Consider the following 18,104-nt stretch of genomic DNA (forward strand, 5'->3'; position numbering starts at 1 on the left):
AAAATCTGATCCAAAGATATTTTTGAGTTTCTTCCCAAATTAAGCTTGGCTTTTAACTGTTTTCAGTAAAACAAGCATCAGTTGTTAATACATATGGAAGAGAATGTTGAAACTATTTTCAGCAAAGGAATTTTATTTTCAGATGCTGTTTTTGAATGACTTCTGTTTTGAATTTTTCTTTTATTGAATAAGGAATTAATTTTATAGATGTGTGGATTACATGATGTACAATTAGCTCCAACTGCATATTTTTGAGTAATTAGTTACTGGATTAGCAGAAATGACTTAAGTAAAAGGGAAAGTTTCTATGTCATGAGAACAAAATAGTGAGAAGAGAATTCCGGTGTCTGGTTCTGATTGCCCCTGATAGTTTTGTAGCCTCAGACAAGCTTTTCACTTCTATTTATTATCTAGTAAAGGGAAATAATAGATTTGGTTTGCAAAATGCTTTTTCATCTTTAGATGAACGGTAGTGATTGGAAAATTTGTCAGCAAGCAAGAGTAGACTATTTTTATGAGGTACAACAACACATTAACACATTTCAATAGGACAACTGAGGATCTGTAGAATTAAATACAATCAGGAATTCCACAGAGACCTCTGCTCTCCAGAATCGTCCTCACAGCTTGCCTTCATTTTGCATGCCATTGAGAAAAAAGCAGAACATTGACCAGAGATTTTGTTTCATTTGATGCATTAAAATACATTACACATTTAATGTTTGTCCTAGACTTTTTGAATTTATTTTTATGCTTTTCCCTCACACTTAGACATGTATATTAAATACATTATACATCAGAGCAATGTCAATTTTATATTTTTAGTCAATAGAATTCATTTGAGAAATATGTATATAAAATGCTTCTATTTTGGTGAACAGTTGTTTTCACAGATTTTTTTTCATCAATAACTATCATTTGTTTTTAAGAAACATTCAAATATATGTAGGAGATTATATAACTATTATGCTATGAAGCAGTTCAAAGCACCTTAGAAATAGTGTAATAAGGTCAAAGGAAGGAGAAACTCTTAATAGAAAATCTTATCACCTATTAACATGGTTTTGTAACAGGAACCAAAATCTGAAATGAATTATGCCTTCTTTGCTTGGAAGAATAAAAGTTTCTTCCTCATGCCAGAGATTAAAGGATAACATTTCAAAAACAAAACTAAAACTTTGTATAACTTAAAAAATCCAAATTGATTTTCAAATATTTACTTAATTGTTATAGTTTAAAGTTAACATAACTTTTATATTTTAGATTGAGAAATTGGGATGTTAACAGTTCAGGTAATTAAATAAAGTCATTTGGCAAGTCAATAAGATTGCCAGAATTATCATCTGTCTGCCAATGTTATACAAGGCATTTGGTCTACACACAATAAATAACATGTTGACAGATTTTTGCTTGATTTTATTTTCATGTTAAAATGTCTTCTAAACTGTATCTGTTGTACCATAGCCATTTTATCCTATAAAGCAAAGAAAAATTAAAAATGAAAGCATCATTGCAGGAATTAGTATTAGTCTTTTGGAGACTGTGCTGTGGAATTTTGGAGATTCAGAAATTTAGAGGACATCATGTTTTCTCTAATTTATTGTGGCCTTCAATTAGGATGGACATTAATTAGTAGCATCTGGTTATCTCATAAATCAACTGGAGCCGGTGGTTGCTGACAGAGTATGATGGTGTTCTTGGTACCTCACTCTGCTAGTCATATTTCCAAATTTTGTGCACACAAATTGTGACTCTCCTTTTTTGACACATTTCAACACAGACACAAATCAGCAATGTATTTCCGTCTCTACTGTTCACATTTCTTCTCTACTGCTAGCTCTAAACCAAATATTCAGGAAAATGTTACATGCCATATTGCTACTACAGTAACAATTCTTAGATACAGATGGCATGGTCAGTGGTTCAGAGTGGTGGTTTTTAAGCCAGGCTGCTAGGTTTCCAATCTGAGATCTTCTAAGTGGTCAATTAATTTTTTTCTTTCTTGGTTTCTTTGACTTAAAAATGAATGTATCCTTACTGCATTTGGTATAAGCATGTTCAAAAAGAATTGACAGGCAGAGGAGCACAAGCGCATATATCCTTATTACACAATAGCTGCATTCTATTAAACATTTTGATCTGCATTGTGAAGATGCTGTTCACCAAAAGATTGGGGCTACTTTGGGCAAATTGAGACTACAGAGAACAAGTTTTTGATACACTAAAGTTATCTATAAGACTAAGTCTCTCAAAATGTTTTAGTTCTGTTTTTCAATAGGAGGCTCATGCTATCTAGGCACTTTTCATGAAGAAAAATGATATTGCTACATTAAAGGATGAAGTTTTACATACATATGATTTACAGCCTTTGGCTTGATCTCAAGACAAATAGTTCAGTGATACCAATAAATAGTGTCCAAAAGCACAAAAAACATTTATGCACTAAATGAGGAGAGAGGGGCTAAAAGATGAATAATATGAAAGACTTTAAAGAGTAGGTCAGAAGAATTTGTCCACTGTACATATTTTACTGAGAAGTTTCTCACTTATCTTTTTGTTGGCTTATCTAATTAATACTATAATGTACATGAGGACCAATTGTAGAAAGAAATGAAAAGTTTAATTATAAAGCATGACATGATATGTTTCTAGCACTGATATTTGCTTTCATGTTTGGAAAATATCATGTTATTTATTTCTTTGGTGTGAACTCTGTCCTAATTTTTAAAAATGCCTTAATTTGAAAGAATGTAAATGAGTGACTCTACATGACAAGTTATTTGTTTTTCCTTGAGTACCATATTCTTCTCTTTACCTTAACTATTCCCTACCTCACTCTGCTCCTCATCCCAGGAAATCTAGTATGTTGTCAGGTAAAATAATTTTCTTGTAGATGATCCTTAAGGATTTTTAAAAATATATACGAGCCTTAAAAACATTTCTCCAATGTTTACTTTTAAAAAAATTTTGTATTTAATAGAGGGACATAAGAAAAGAAGAAATACAATTCATGAATTTAAAAAGTCAGCAAAGACTACCCTAATCAAAATAGACCCATCACTGAAGATAAAAACCAAAAAAGTGAATACTGCAGACGAATGTGCTAATAGATGTACTAGGAATAGAGGACTTCCATTCACTTGCAAGTAAGTTACTTCATTTTGTTCTTAGAATAATTTTCCAAATATAGCATGCATTTTAATCATGTGTATTTTGTGTTGTAGTCAACGTGATTTGATCATAAAATTTTAAGTTTGACTCTAGATTTAACTCAATTCAAATGAAGACTTAGCTCTCAGTTTAGGGAAGCATAGCTTGAGTAAGGAAGAGTGCAAAAACTGCTATCTTCTAAAATGCACAGTGGCTTTTGTCATGGAATTTGTTTTCTCATCTCACAAACAATTGAATTTGAGAAACTAAAATGAAATTCAATTGGCTTTGATCTCCCTAATATTTTAAAATATTCAGAGTAACCTTTTCTTTTTCCTTGCAAGAGAAATGGAGGAATTTTTAGAACAGAAATTGGGCAGCAGCCAAAATTTACTGCAACTTTATTATATCATTGCTTTAAGGGATTTAAATAAAAGGTGTTGAGAGAATTAGTTTAAAAATTAGAGAGATTGGTGTCAGCAGAGGCTGTTTAAAAGAAGAGGCTAGCAATGACGAAGTTTCAGGTGAAAATTGATGGGGCAATTTAAAGCGGCATGAGGGGACTTAAATGGAGAGTTTCATGTCTTTTGGCAGTCCTTGTGTGACCTCATAAGGAAGAATTCCTTACTACAGGGGTCCTCTACCTCCCCACCCCCACCACTAGTCTGTAGCCTGTTACGAACCAGACCTCACAGCAGGAGTAAGTGGCACGCCAGTGAGCATTACTGCCTGAGCTCCACCTCCTGTTGGATCTGCGGCATTAGATTCTCACAGTTGTTGAACCCTATTATGAACTGCGCATGCGTGGGATCTAGGTCGGGCACTCCCTATGAGAATCTAATGCCTGATGATCCAAGGTGAAACAGTTTTATCCCAAAACCATCCCCCCTCCCCTTTCCACCCCTCTCTCTCCACTCCCTTGGAAAAAGAAACCAGTCTCTGGTGCAAAAAGGTTAGGGTCTAATGCCTTACTACTTTGCCAGTGATCCCAAAGGATAAAACTTTTTGTCTTGGGCTAAGAGGATGACAATTTCATTTGAATCGTCTCCTAAACTATCAGAAAAAGACGCATTTTTTTAGTTCTTCATTATCTTCCTTCATTTATTTCCCACTCTTTCATTTCCTATTTTATCTTTTTTTAAACAGGGTCATGCATAAAATCCTGTACATATTGAATTCTACTCAATTACATTTAGGTATTGACACATAATGTGAACACAGGGGTTAGTAATGTCATGGCAAGCAGTCTTAATTTCATCTTGCCTTTTTCAGAGAAATAAATGTTATGGGCCTAGGAGGAAAGAGCATTGTCAGAAAAGATCTTTATCAGCTTTAGGCTGAGGAAAGGCTATCTGCTTTCAATTTTTACAGTGAAACTGCCAATTTCAGGGAGATAGCTCTTGGCAAGGAAATTGGGAATTGACTTTGCAAGTATATTCGTATGATAATACCGTCTTATTCCCTGACTTCTCAGTGAAAGCCTTAATATTGTTAACAATAGAGGCAGCTACTCCCAAACAACATCTCAGCTGTGTAGATTCATGGGGATGTTCCAGCAGTTGAGGAGGATGGAGTTGTATTTTTCCCCTCCCAGAGTTGGAAGGGTGGGGAAAGGGAAAGAAAGGACACCTCATTGCTGATTTTTAACTTTGAAAATAAACTGCCTTGGACTCACAAGTTAAGGAAAGTATTGATACCACTCAGTTTTCACATCAGTCAACGTTATGCTTAGGAAAGAAAAACTTTACTGTTGTTTTATTTAGTAGGAACTAAAATGATTTTACTGCACTGGAGAAAACATTAATAAATTACTAGGTGCTCACATATTCCATATATATGAAGTTTCATACCTTCCTACCATATTTTGGTTGAGTTATATTTTATCTCCAAATTTATGGCAACCTGTGCAGAAAACCATAGGTAATATTATGTATTAGAGCCAAGATTCCTTGGCCCAGCAATGGTGAAATCCTCCTCATTTTCATACAACACACACACAGAGAGATACGTATTTAACTAAGTATTAAATATGTTAGCTATATAGAATTGAATGAACATACTATGATACTATGAACTTAGGGTCTTAATGAATCAAAGAATGTGGTTTGTTTTTATATAACAAGTTTTGTTATATAAAACAGAATCATTTAAAAACTTCTTCTAGAATACCAAAAAGTGTGCGAAAGCATCTGTGAAGTGAATGGGTGTGAGGTGGAACATCCTTAAATACTGTTTTTTCTTAAGAAGATATCAACAATATTAATTTTCTAGAGATTTGAATTCATCTTTGCTGGGTAGGAAAGATGAACAAGAATGCCTGATTCTAAGCACTTCAGGAAATTGCTCATTCATGAATTCAACTTAAAAGAAAGAGATAGGAAGCTTTCCTCTTTTAACCATGACTAAATGGCTAAATTTCCAGGTACTGGAATTGCCTTCCGGCTATAAACAACTAGGAAATAGACAAAATAAGCTGTTGAAAAGAAGATTACAGCTAAAATGATGTTAAGATAAAGACACAAAAAGTCAAACCTAAAAGAAGACGCAACTCATAGAATCTAATGGCTTCCGCCCACTTTATAGGGAGGTGTAAAACAATATTAAAAAACACTTAAAGAATTTGTAATTGTATTGGAATGAGAGAAAAGAACGAATGAGATAAGTAAACTGGAAATCCCGTTACCCACTTTACAGATGGAATCACTTAAAAACAAATTTATCACTTTTTTGAGTATATATCATTTTGTTATATACTTTCACTGAACAACAACAAAAAACTGATATAATACTTAGCTATAGGAATAGTAGAGGTGGCATATTTTAGTAACTTTCTTTGAGATGCTATATCAAAAAGATATTCTCAAATATTACTAGTTTTTTTCAATTAAAAATCCTTATGTAAGCAAACCTATTTAGGAAATATTAGCTTAGTTATCCTCAAGATTTTCAAAGCTTATTTTAATAAGCTGCAATGTTTTATAATTCACCAAAAAAGGTACATTATATGCAAAAATTTCCAAACACTTGATTGATCTAACGCACCTTAGAAAATATCATTTTAGAATATATTTTTTACAGTTACACATTTTGAGAATTAGTCATATCTCAGATATAACTGATATAACTGAAATATCTCAAATTAATACCATTTTTATACAACTTCACATAAAACCTTCCAACTTGCTGTGGGGTTACAGAAAATAAAGCCCTCTGAAATAATTCAAATACTTGTGTTACGTATTGATTTTACATGTTAAACCTGTTATTTTTCTACAAGTCTTTCAGAATAACATGAGAACATTCCAAAGAGTATTCAATCTGATATTTAAATATGCTCCTACAAAACCTTAAGTTTGTTCTTTCTTGTTTGGCTATCAACATTGTAGATTCAAATTTTACTCATATTTTTATTATGTATATGTAAATGCATTCGTTTTTATATTGTCCTCCTTGGTGAACCATGTGCCCATTCTTTAAATACTGTATAAGTAATAGTATTTCTTCTTTTCATTCTGATATTTTTTTTCAGGGCTTTTGTTTTTGACAAAGCAAGAAAACGATGCCTCTGGTTTCCCTTCAATAGCATGTCAAATGGAGTGAGAAAAGAATCTGGCCATGAATTTGACCTCTATGAAAACAAAGGTAACTGATTTCTCCCTAAATATTGCATAATGAAATAAGGTATAATGAAATGTATGTTTGTAATTTCCTTCAAGAGTGGTCTTTCCAACTGATTTTTCTAGTATATATGGGATATTTTATGTAGTCAATTCATCCATTAAGACAATTGAAACTAGTATCTTGACTATTTTTAATATGGCACTTTAAAGAGAGCATTTTCTGAACTTTTTATAATCTAGACTCCTCCTTCCCTCTTTTTTTTTTTTTGTTTTTGGAGCATTTCCTAGAACTAGCATTCTCCATGTTCATTTTAGAAAGTGCTACTTTAATTCATTAGTTTAGAGTACTTCATGTTACAGCAAATTTTGAGTTTGCTACAATATTTTACATTTAACAAGATTGGATAACTAAATTTTAGCAATGTTCACTGATAATAACAAAATATGGAGATTCTGGAGAAATGAGTTGGGACTATGTTTCATGATATACTTGAAGAACATCTTTAAAGAAGGAATTGAGACCGTGTTACTGGTTGATTGCCTCTTCTGCTGGTCTGATATTGTTTTCACTAGGTGTTTACTTTGTTCAAAAGCAAAATCAAGCAAATCAAATAACTGAAGAATGTTAATCAACTGTGTCATATTACATTTGGATAAACAATATGCTACAATATATAGATGTTTTCAAGTTAATAGGGTAAATATTTAAAGAAAATTAAACATAAATTCATGGTAGAAATAAGATAATCTTTACATACCTCAATAATACTACAAATCCTAAACATAATTCATGATCTAGTATAAGACTATTCTTACTTCAAACTCTCTTCTAGCTTGCTAAAAACTGCATGTACTATTATTTGGTAGGAATATATATAGGTTATTACAATTTGGTTGTCCTATCACTTAGCAGCAGAAATGTTTGCAAAAATATGGAAAATAATAAGCAAGCTACATCATGCATATACATATATAAACAAAACCCACAGAATTTTAATAAGAAGGACAAATTATCTTAAGTAATTTTTGAATTCAATGTAGGTTTAAAAATTACTTAATTTTTGTTTTTAATATTTTCTTTTCTTTTTTTTTTTTTTGTGATGGAGTTTCGCTCTTGTTACCCAGGCTGGAGGGCAATGGCGTGATCTCGGCTCACCGCAACCTCCACCTCCTGGGTTCAGGCAATTCTCCTGCCTCAGCCTCCTGAGTATCTGGGATTACAGGCACGCGCCACTGTGCCCAGCTAATTTTTTATATTTTTAGTAGAGACGAGGTTTCACCATGTTGACCAGGATGGTCTCGATCTCTTGACCTCGTGATCCACCCGCCTCGGCCTCCCAAAGTGCTGGGATTACAGGCGTGAGCCACTGCGCTCGGCCTGTTTTTAATATTTTCTTAAAATGGTCTAGATATTTGAGCAAATCATAATTGCTTGGCTAGCTGAGTATACAGATGAGGAGACTAATCTCTAGTTATCTATGCATATATACACAAAATTAAAACTTCTCAATCATCTGATTTGGATTATTCAGAAATGTGTTATTTTGAAAATACTAGTAGAAGGTTTAGGCAGGAAATTTCAATGTTATTTGAAATAGTTTTCAAGAGTTGATTGCTTATAGTACGAATGGAATTTTATTTTTTCTTTGATAAATACAGCATGTGTTTTGCATAGTTGCAATAATTTTATCTGTTTTCTTCAATAGACTACATTAGAAACTGCATCATTGGTAAAGGAGGAAGCTACAAGGGAACAATATCTATCACTAAAAGTGGCATCAAATGTCAGCCCTGGAGTTCCATGGTACCACACGAACACAGGTAAGAACAGTATGAAGAAAAGAGGATGGAGCCTCTGTCTTTTATATGTGTTAACAGTCTCATATTAGTCCTTATCAGAATAATTCTACAATTGTAGAATAATTTACCCAACTTTGCTGAATTGTATTACAGCAAGGTTTATACAAATTTTGAAATTTAGCAAATGATTGATTAATATGTTAATAAAATATGGCCCAAACAATATCTTAACTTAATGCCTCAATTTACAGGTCTCGGTATTTGTGAAATAATAATGTAAACTTCATTCAAAAAGATTCTCTTTCTGTCTTTGAGAAAGTACACCACTGTGCAGCTGGAGAGGTTGACTGAAAATTTGGTGGTAGACAAGATTCTTACCTTACTGAGGGCTGAGGGTTCTTTAACCTTGGTGGATCCCAACATTTGTTGCTCATTAAAATCACTTGCTGCAAGCCCTTGAGGAGTCTTACTTAGAAGATGACAACACAGAGTAATTAAATCAGAATCTCAGGGGAGAAGAGGTACCAGTATTTTTTCAGCTCCCCCCATGGTTCCAAAGAGCAGCCAAAAATTTGAGAACCACTGCTCAAAGCTCAGGCTTCAGATTGACTAGCTTTTCCATTTCACCTATTGCCTAACGACCAAATAGGATAAACGTGTTCATTACAACAGATGGATACTGTTTAAAGATGAGTAAATGCAATATCCTTTGGCTCGTCAGACTGAGAGTTTTAATCATCACTAGGAAAATGATTGATACCTAATACTGACTGGAGTATTAGTCAAGGTGTATTTCACACACAATTTTATCAGAAACCAAAGTAGTTTAAAATAGCTCTCTCCGTGGTGGTAATGCATTGGGGAGTTTACTTTACCATGTACCGCGCTGAGCAATATACCTCATTAATCTCATTTACTCTTCATAAGAACCACACAGTGGGTAGTTTTATTAGTTTCATTTTACCTACATGGTGAAACTGAAGCATAAAAACACTTAGTAAGTTTTCAGTGTCATGCACAACTAGGAAGTGGCATGGCCAGAATATCAGCCCAGTCACCATCACTCTATAACCTCTGCTTTTATCAACCTTAGGGCATGAAACACTTGGCCTATCAGTATAACCCATGATGTGATTTGTTTTTGCAGTGGTGGTGATGACTACCTTGTTGAATCCACTTTTTATTATATTCCATTTTGGGGACATAATTCTGCAAGATGATTCTACATTAGGAAACAGAAATGTGTTAATTGACCAACTCAGAAAGAAAAAGAGTTTGTTGCTCCACACTAGGATTAAATCTATGATCTTTGCCTAATTAACACTAGCTAGTAAGTGTCCAAGCTGATCAGCTCTACAACATTTCAATAACAGAAAACAACAATTTTCAGAAATTAGTTACTTGCAATTATGTAGAAATGCCTCTAAAACATAGCATTTTAGTTATACTACAAAAACAAACATTATAATTAGCTTTGTCCTCTCTTGAGAGTTTGCATGGTGTTACTCCCTGCATAGTGGAAAAAAACATTTTATTTAAGTAGGTGGTTCTAAGTTTTTCATGAACAAAGGAATATCATTTGAAATCAATCTGACCTAGTCCAGGAGAATGCATTGGACTGACCTAGTAGAGATCTTATTTCACCCTAAGTTCTCCATGATTGTGATTCTCTGCTGGAGGAGTAAACGTGAAATAGATCTCCCTGGGAACTGGCTTCCCAGTTCAATCAGCTATTTTGCCAGTGAACACTTCCTTGTGATATAGATGTTTATGACTGAGAGGATCCAGTCTATTAATCAAATTCTTTTTTGTATTCAACGAGGACAACACTTAATTTTCATCAATTAGCAGCTTATTGGAATATCAGCATGATGGCTTAACACTTTAAAGTGTTGACTAAAGATTAATTGTACAAAAAATAGAAAAAGAAATATGCTTCTTTCTGGAGGAATGATTTATTGTTGACCCCTAAATTGAAATATTTTGCAAGTAGCTTAATGGAAAGATGATGATAGATGATGAAATTAGTATAGAAGCTTAACCAGAAAATCAGGTGACCTGATATCTACATCTGTATCCTTCATTGGCCACCCAGCATTCATTAATGAATCAGATGATGGAATAAATCAAGTTTCCTAGGAACACAGTGAATATTAAAAGAAAACAAAGGGAGGCTAGCACCTAGAAGATCTAGTTTATATTTCAAAGTATATTTGGATGTAACCCAATTTTAAACATTTCCTCACGAATCTCTCTTAAAACCTTGCCAACAGCAAGGACAGAGAACCAAAGATATATGTGAATAAATGCTTATTACAGAATCTGCTGACTGGCACAGGCTTTGTGTGTAATAGGTTCTCATGAACACCTGTTGAATAAACAACCATAAGAGAAAGAGCAGAGCTCGGCTTCATTTCTTGGTCAAATAGTGGGTGCTAAAGAAAAGCAGGTGAAACACGTTGGGACACACACACGCAATCGTGCGTGCGCATGCACGCGTGCACACACCCACACACCAACCAGTTAATTTAGGTAAAAGGTAAAATACAGCAAAGAATGAAGAAAAGAGATGACCCAGACTGCTCTTTAACCTTCACGTCCTAGAGAGGAATTTGATATGGATTGATTCAGAATTGTGGAAGGAAGCCCATCTTTTCTCTTCATTTTAATTTTATTAACTCCAATGAGGGAATTTTATTCATCTTTTGGCCATATGTACTTTTGATTTCTACATTATTCTCTCTTCCTTTCTACCTGTATTTTTCCTAATAAATTGTTGACTGATTAATTTACTACTTTGCAGCTTCTTTTTGGTTTTACAAATCCACTGGAAAGGTGTATGTATGTGTCACTCTGTGTATTTTGGTGTGCATGTGTAGAGGGGTCAAAAATCCTCTCTCAAACTATAAATCTTGAGTATTTGTATATTGAACATTTGCTATAACTACTAGGTTTCTTAAATAATATTAATATATAAAATGATATAGAAAAGGGAAATTATAGTTCACTCTATTCATTTAAGTGAAGAAATTAAAACCCAGAGAGTAAATTATTTGTCTAAGGACTAAGGTCATATACTATTTAGGTGACAGATATGGGGCAACCATATGGGTTTTATGATTAATAATAACTTCTTACCTCTCTATTGTATCACCTTTTTTCTATAAAATAGAGCTACAGTATACTTTGCTTAAATAAATTTGATTGGTGCATGATTGCTTGAAAACATGTAAAGCAAAAAAGTCACTTTTGATTCTGTCAGAAAAGTATTTTTATAAAAATTTATTACAAAAGGTTGAAGAAGTGTTTAAAATGAAAGAAAACAAATTTTAAACCATGGCCCAAACAAAAAATGCACTGAACTATTCTGGAATGATGAAGCAAAAAGTAAGAAAAATGACTTTTTAAAAAAGTTTACTGTTAGAAATTGTGAAATCATGCTGAATTTTAGTTGCATTATATTTTTTGTCAGTCATATGGTCTGACAACATGTCTTATTTCTATTTCTCCATATTTAGAAAGCTAGTGAAGTAAGGATATTAACTATTTAAACACGTTGAAGTTGCATAATGTCGATAATGTTTAATTGGTTCTCTGAAAATGTTTAGTTAGTAAGTCTCTTAACAATATTTGTTTGGACCAATAGTTTATATTTTTTGAAGACTTAACTTTAGAGTATACTCATGTCAAAATGAAAGAATTTAATTGCAAAATATTGCTTGGTACATGACGCATATCTGTATTTGTTTTGTGTCACAATGTGAAAAATGATAGTTTATTAGAAGCTTCATTGGATAGTAAACACATTTAAATGATACTTATATTTACTAAGAGACTAAAATCCTTGGACTTCACTCTAATTTTAGTGTTGTCTAGAACTCAAGGTCTCAGTAAAAGTAGAAATAAAGCCTTTATAGCAAAACCCAAACTGAATATTAAAAATGTAACTGGATTTTCAAAAAAATGTTTACTGGTATTACCTATGGATGTATATTCTTTATTGTGATCTTTTGTGTAAAGTCTGGCAGACAAATATAATATCCAATTGTTGAGTCCAATATCACAAGCAGCACAAAAGTATAAAAAAGACTTGGGCTTTTCTGATGTGTTAAAACACTTTATGCTGGTCACAAAACTATGAGTAGGGCACTCGAAATTTTAAGTGAAGGTAATGTGTTGCAGTTACTGCACCCAATGGCTTACTATTATAAATCAAAACTGGGATCATTAAGCTTCAGTCAGTCAAAATGATCAAAATTATTGAAGAGAATTAGCAATTCTGTTCTTTATTAGGACAGAGTAGATATAGACTACAAAGTAGAGTGTGCTTAATAAGGGGTAGCACTTGTTAAGCGTCAATTACTCTATCATCCCTTGGAACTTCTCAAAATAACCATATAAGGTATAAGATGTTATAGGTTATGGTTATACTCAGTGCACAGGTAAGCTAATAGGCTGAGAGAAGCTAAATTACTTGCTGGGGTCTCACAGTAAGAAAGCGAGCTCAAGTTTGAACCCAGATTTAATTGGATTCTGGGCTATTCATGTTACTTAATCAATCTGTTTCTCAATTGTGCAGAAAAAAGGGGGCTATTTAAGAAAAAAAATAAACAAATAAGTAATGCAAGAAATAGATTTCAAAATTAGTGGCAGTGTTTTCTCAGTTCTCTCTTAAGTGGCCTCATTCAATCACCTGCTATCTTTGAGTGGAGCTTTGAAATTACATTTCAAACAACATTGATTAAGTTCTGGAATGTTTGGCTCTTAGCAAATTAAGAGGTTAATCTTTCTAACTTGATGTTAAATATGGAAGTTCAGCTAAACGGATGTTAAAATTCAAAGATTTTAAGAATAGATGGAAATGACAGAATTTAAGTTAAAGTATATTAAGGTATATAAGGTAAAATAAATGATTTTTCTACTTTCAGCAAAAACATACCCACTAAATAGTAAAATTAATAGACCCAAAAGGTTGCATGCTCTTATTCTGTAATGATTATCATTTTAAAACTAGCTTTTTGCCTTCGAGCTATCGGGGTAAAGACCTACAGGAAAACTACTGTCGAAATCCTCAAGGGGAAGAAGGGGGACCCTGGTGTTTCACAAGCAATCCAGAGGTACGCTACGAAGAATGTGACATTCCTCAGTGTTCAGAAGGTAAATAAACCTGAATGCCAGGTGGGGCATTCTACTCCCGCTATGTGTAGAACTGTAACTCACATTAAAGGTTAACAGAAATGAATCAGTCATAATAAATGTGTTGTTCATGCAAATGCAGCTGCAGATGATTATTTAAACATTTTTATACAATGTTTTTAAAACTGTCGGATTATCACCAGATTAATGCAAAATAACAGAGCGAGTTATCAGTTTGAATTTCAACACTGCCTGAGACATCCCTCTGGGGAAAGTGACAGAGCGGGTGTACTTACCTACTCTCTTGAGCTCACATACCTCAAAATCTCCTCCAGTGTGGTACCTGAAAGGAATTGAATGAAGTTTAGCCTTTCCTTAGCAATGTTAATTCTATTCATCCAGCACCTGCTTCCACAGAAATGTTGTCAAAACTACTCTGAAGTGGTGTGACAAGGGTATATGGACCCAGAAGAGAATGCAGTATAAGAAGGGATCACTGGAAGTTTGACCCTATGCACGTTTGGGTGAAAATGTGCCTAGAATCAAATGTGACACATAGACTGGAACTGAGTACCGTTCAGAATAGGATCTGAAGAGATCAAAGCAATGGATCCCAAACTCTCTTGAAGGCAGGCACCTTAAATCCATGCCTGTATTTTCACCTCTTCTCACAGCATAAAAGGGCATTGTCCTTACTTTTGCAGTGGAAAACTGAATGGCTGACAAGATGGAAGAGTCATCATTTCAGCATTGTATGTGGTTTCACTTTTCTTAGTTATTTGGCTACTGAATAGCTGGATTTTTCAGTTCTGTCAGAAACTCTAAATTTCCAAAAATCTAAGTGAAACATGGATGAAACTGTTAGAAAATTATTAAGATTTTGAAGTATTTGGGGATGGGGACTACTGGAATGCTGTCCAAGTTTTATACTAAGGTATCTTACCTATTTGTTCTCAATCAAATATTTTAAAATATATTTTATTCATTTAATATTAGGTTGATATTTATCACATAACAAGTAAAGGCTATTGTTAGCTAATTGTCACAGAGAAGGATTTGTTTTCTGTTGTTAGTGAATTTTAAACCCTTGACTTTATGTGCTAGAGCCAGTTCCATCTCTGTTTGTAAATTCTTACTTTCCATTCCATATCATATTCTGTTCCCTATAACTTCTTCATTGTTTTCTTTTCTTTTAAAAATAATAAACTTTTCTATGACCACGTTATGAACAAGTCTGTTTTGTATGAATAAGTCTGAATGAATTAATATTTGTCTTAAACTTGCCCATGGAAGAAAAAACCCGACTTTTAGGGGAATCTCTCCTATTCCAGTTTTCTGAGGTTGAAAAATCATTGGAAAGGGGTTTTGTTTATAGGTTTGTTTGACCTTAAAAAAGTGTTTTCAAAGGCTGGTACCTTGGCCAAACTTTAAACAGCTTACCATTTTCATTACCTGCCTGGTTCTTATGAGAATATGATTTTTCAACTCTGGGTTTATAAGAAAAACGTTCATCAAAATATACTTATATACGACTGGACTGCTAGGTGACCTGGATTAAAAGTGCTAGAAAAGAAGCCCTTGAATAAATCCTATTTGCAGTTACTCTTATCTCATTAGAATGTAACTCTCTAGTAACCTGTAATAATTTGAGGTCATCATACCTCCCTTAGGGCGTTGCTCATTGGTATTAATAGCACATGATGCTATTGGTCACCACGGCACTAAAGGATGCAGATACATTCTTTCTGGAAATAATTAGTGGCCTGACAATCGTGGAATAACTCTCCTGTGGGAAAAGGGAACCAACATCTGCCATGTAGGTTAAACATATTTCAGAGAGTATGAGTTAAACTGTGGTATTTTAAATTCAGGCTAACACAAACAATGTGTTAGCAGGATTTTAATGAAAAAGATAAAAAATAAGAAGCATTGTCAAAACTTTGGCAGAGAAAAAGAGTTACTTATAAAACCAATAATATAAAATATACAAAATAATGTAGACATGATATAAATTTCTTCTAAAATACATATATAAGGGGGAAACCTCAAAAGCCAGAATTCTTAAATAATATAATAGATGGGCCATTTCTAACCATGGATACTAATTAAATGGTAAGTTATAAAGGTTGTTTTATTATGGCTGAGGTAGCAGCTATAAAATCATTTTGCATATTTAAAATTAGAAAAGAAAAATACCTGTGATTAAACTTTGGACTGATCAAATGAAAAAGATATATGGAACAGTATATATTTTTTGAAATGTTTGTAACTATGCTTAAAACATGGCTACATAATCACCTGAAATCTGTTTAAAATTTTGGATCATAAAAGAATTGTATCTGATAGTCAATGATTAATATTATTTTCTTATAATTTAAAATTTTTAAATATAGCAAATATTCTAAAAGAAAAATATTCTTTTATCACATTTATCACTTTTAAATTAGGAATAAGTTCAATAGATCTATTGCATGAATGGTGGCTATAGTTAATAATATGATATTGTATATTTTAAAATGCTAAGAGACTAGGTGTTAAATGTTCTTATCACAAAAATGCTATGTGAGGTAATGCATATGTTAACTAGATTTATCAGCAATGTATATACACTTCAAACATCATGTTGTACATGATAAATATGTATACTTTTATTGGACAATTTTTAAAAAGAACCTTATATAGTTATACAAATAAAATAAGTAGTGCTTGATTCTAAAGTTATAGAAAGTTGAGGTATGTAAAATCCAATTTTTTGCTTTAGGGTTTGCTTGAAATTTAAAATAAAACAATCATTAGTCACTGGAACAGATGTCATTTCTGATGATTGTCAAATGATCAAGTAAATATATTTTAATTGTCATAAATTTAAAAAATACATTTAAAATCCCAAATAATACTGACATAAGTTAATGTATATAATTTGATACTCTATGTGAAGAAAGACTTTTAAAAGCAAAGATTAAATGGCAAGTTATAATTTATTTTTAAACTTGTATTTATATATGTAAATTTGTGAGATGATTTATATTTTAAACATTCAGTTTTGTTGAAGTAATCACTGCATGGATTTTTCTGAGAGACTGTTTTTAATGGAATAAAACAAACACTAATTAAAAATAGATTCAGATACTTTCAAAATAATTGTTTTATTCTGTATACTCATGTTACTCCTGTTTTATGACTGAGAAAAATGGAACACATTATTTTAAAGTTTGGTTTGTTAGTATGGTGAGAAACCTGTTAAATTAATCCTATGTGTTTTATAATTTATATATAGTTTTTGTAGTATTCTACTATTATCTTGTCCAGAACCATACTTAGAAAAAGTATTGAGCTGATAAACAGAAACCATTACTCTGTGAGTTTTTGTGATCTAGGGCAGTAGTTTGCTTTTTTAAACTTATTTTTAGGAGAAGAACTTTCTGGAGCAGTTAAATAATGTATTGACAGCAATAGAAATAGCCAAAGGACATCCCTCACCCCCTTACACTGTTACATAGTTTATATGTTCACCTGTTTCCTTGAGTACATAAACTTGGTTTCACCTGAACTGCTTGACCTCAAGAAAATTTAGAAGAGGCCAAGAATTCCCAGTTTGAAAAGTAAATATGAGTTAAAAATTTGGCTTTGTTGAGATAATTCTTATGACTAACCTGATGGTTTGATTCCATGGTAAAACAGCCAACTTTTCAGCCACTGACTTTGGATAAGGTATTTCCATGGCCACTTTCCCTCCAATGCTGCAATAGATGAGACCACAACAGGAGAGCACATTAACTATTGTAAACAAAAAGGCAGAGTACAATGAGGACAATGTTGAAAAGGACAGGGATACCAACTTTCTAAAATTATTACTATCAGTATATCACAAAATATAAACAGTTAAAATATGTAGGAAATAAGTTAAATATGTAAAACAAAAAGGCTTTTTGGGATAATGCAAAGAATAGTAAGACTATGGGTCAGAAGATTTGTGTTCCAGGCTCAGGTTTGACGTTTTGTGTTTTAGGTAAGTCTCTTAAAACTTGTGTGAGCCTTGTTTTCCTCACTGTAAGAATCAAATGAGACCTATCATGTTTTCATGTTTCTTTGTTTTTTTTTTTGGAGACAGAATCTTGCTCTGTTCCCCAGGCTGGAGTACAGTGGTGCCATCTTGTCTCACTGTAACCTCCAACTCCTGGGTTCCAGTGATTCTCCTGCCTCAGCCTCCCAAGTAGCTGGGACTACAGGCACATGTCACCATGCCCAGGCTTGTCTTGAACTCCTGACTTCAGGCAATTCACTCACCTTGGCCTCCCAAAGTGTTAGGATTATAGGTGTGAACCACTGCGCTCAGCTGATACCTTTTATGTTAAAAGTATGTTATAAACCAGCAAATAATATGTAATTATAATATAT

The 18,104-nt window shown here is 33.0% G+C and overlaps 1 protein-coding gene across 4 annotated transcripts in view; it reads left to right on the forward strand.

Annotated features, from left to right (window-relative positions):
• HGF (hepatocyte growth factor) overlaps positions 1 to 18,104 on the forward strand; it is a 75,151-nt gene that overhangs the window by 4,540 nt on the left and 52,507 nt on the right. For 2 of the 4 annotated variants that reach the window (XM_009002557.4, XM_002751657.7), the window contains exons 3-6: positions 2,981 to 3,146; positions 6,680 to 6,792; positions 8,477 to 8,591; positions 13,585 to 13,727. In XM_009002557.4, coding sequence (XP_009000805.1) covers positions 2,981 to 3,146; positions 6,680 to 6,792; positions 8,477 to 8,591; positions 13,585 to 13,727 — 537 coding nt within the window. The remainder of the gene's footprint in view (positions 1 to 2,980; positions 3,147 to 6,679; positions 6,793 to 8,476; positions 8,592 to 13,584; positions 13,728 to 18,104) is intronic. The other 2 variants (XM_009002558.4, XM_009002559.5) reach the window with 1 other exon arrangement.

The sequence above is a fragment of the Callithrix jacchus genome, chromosome 11, assembly GCF_049354715.1.
Source record: "Callithrix jacchus isolate 240 chromosome 11, calJac240_pri, whole genome shotgun sequence".
NCBI classification, from domain to species: Eukaryota; Metazoa; Chordata; class Mammalia; order Primates; family Cebidae; genus Callithrix; species Callithrix jacchus.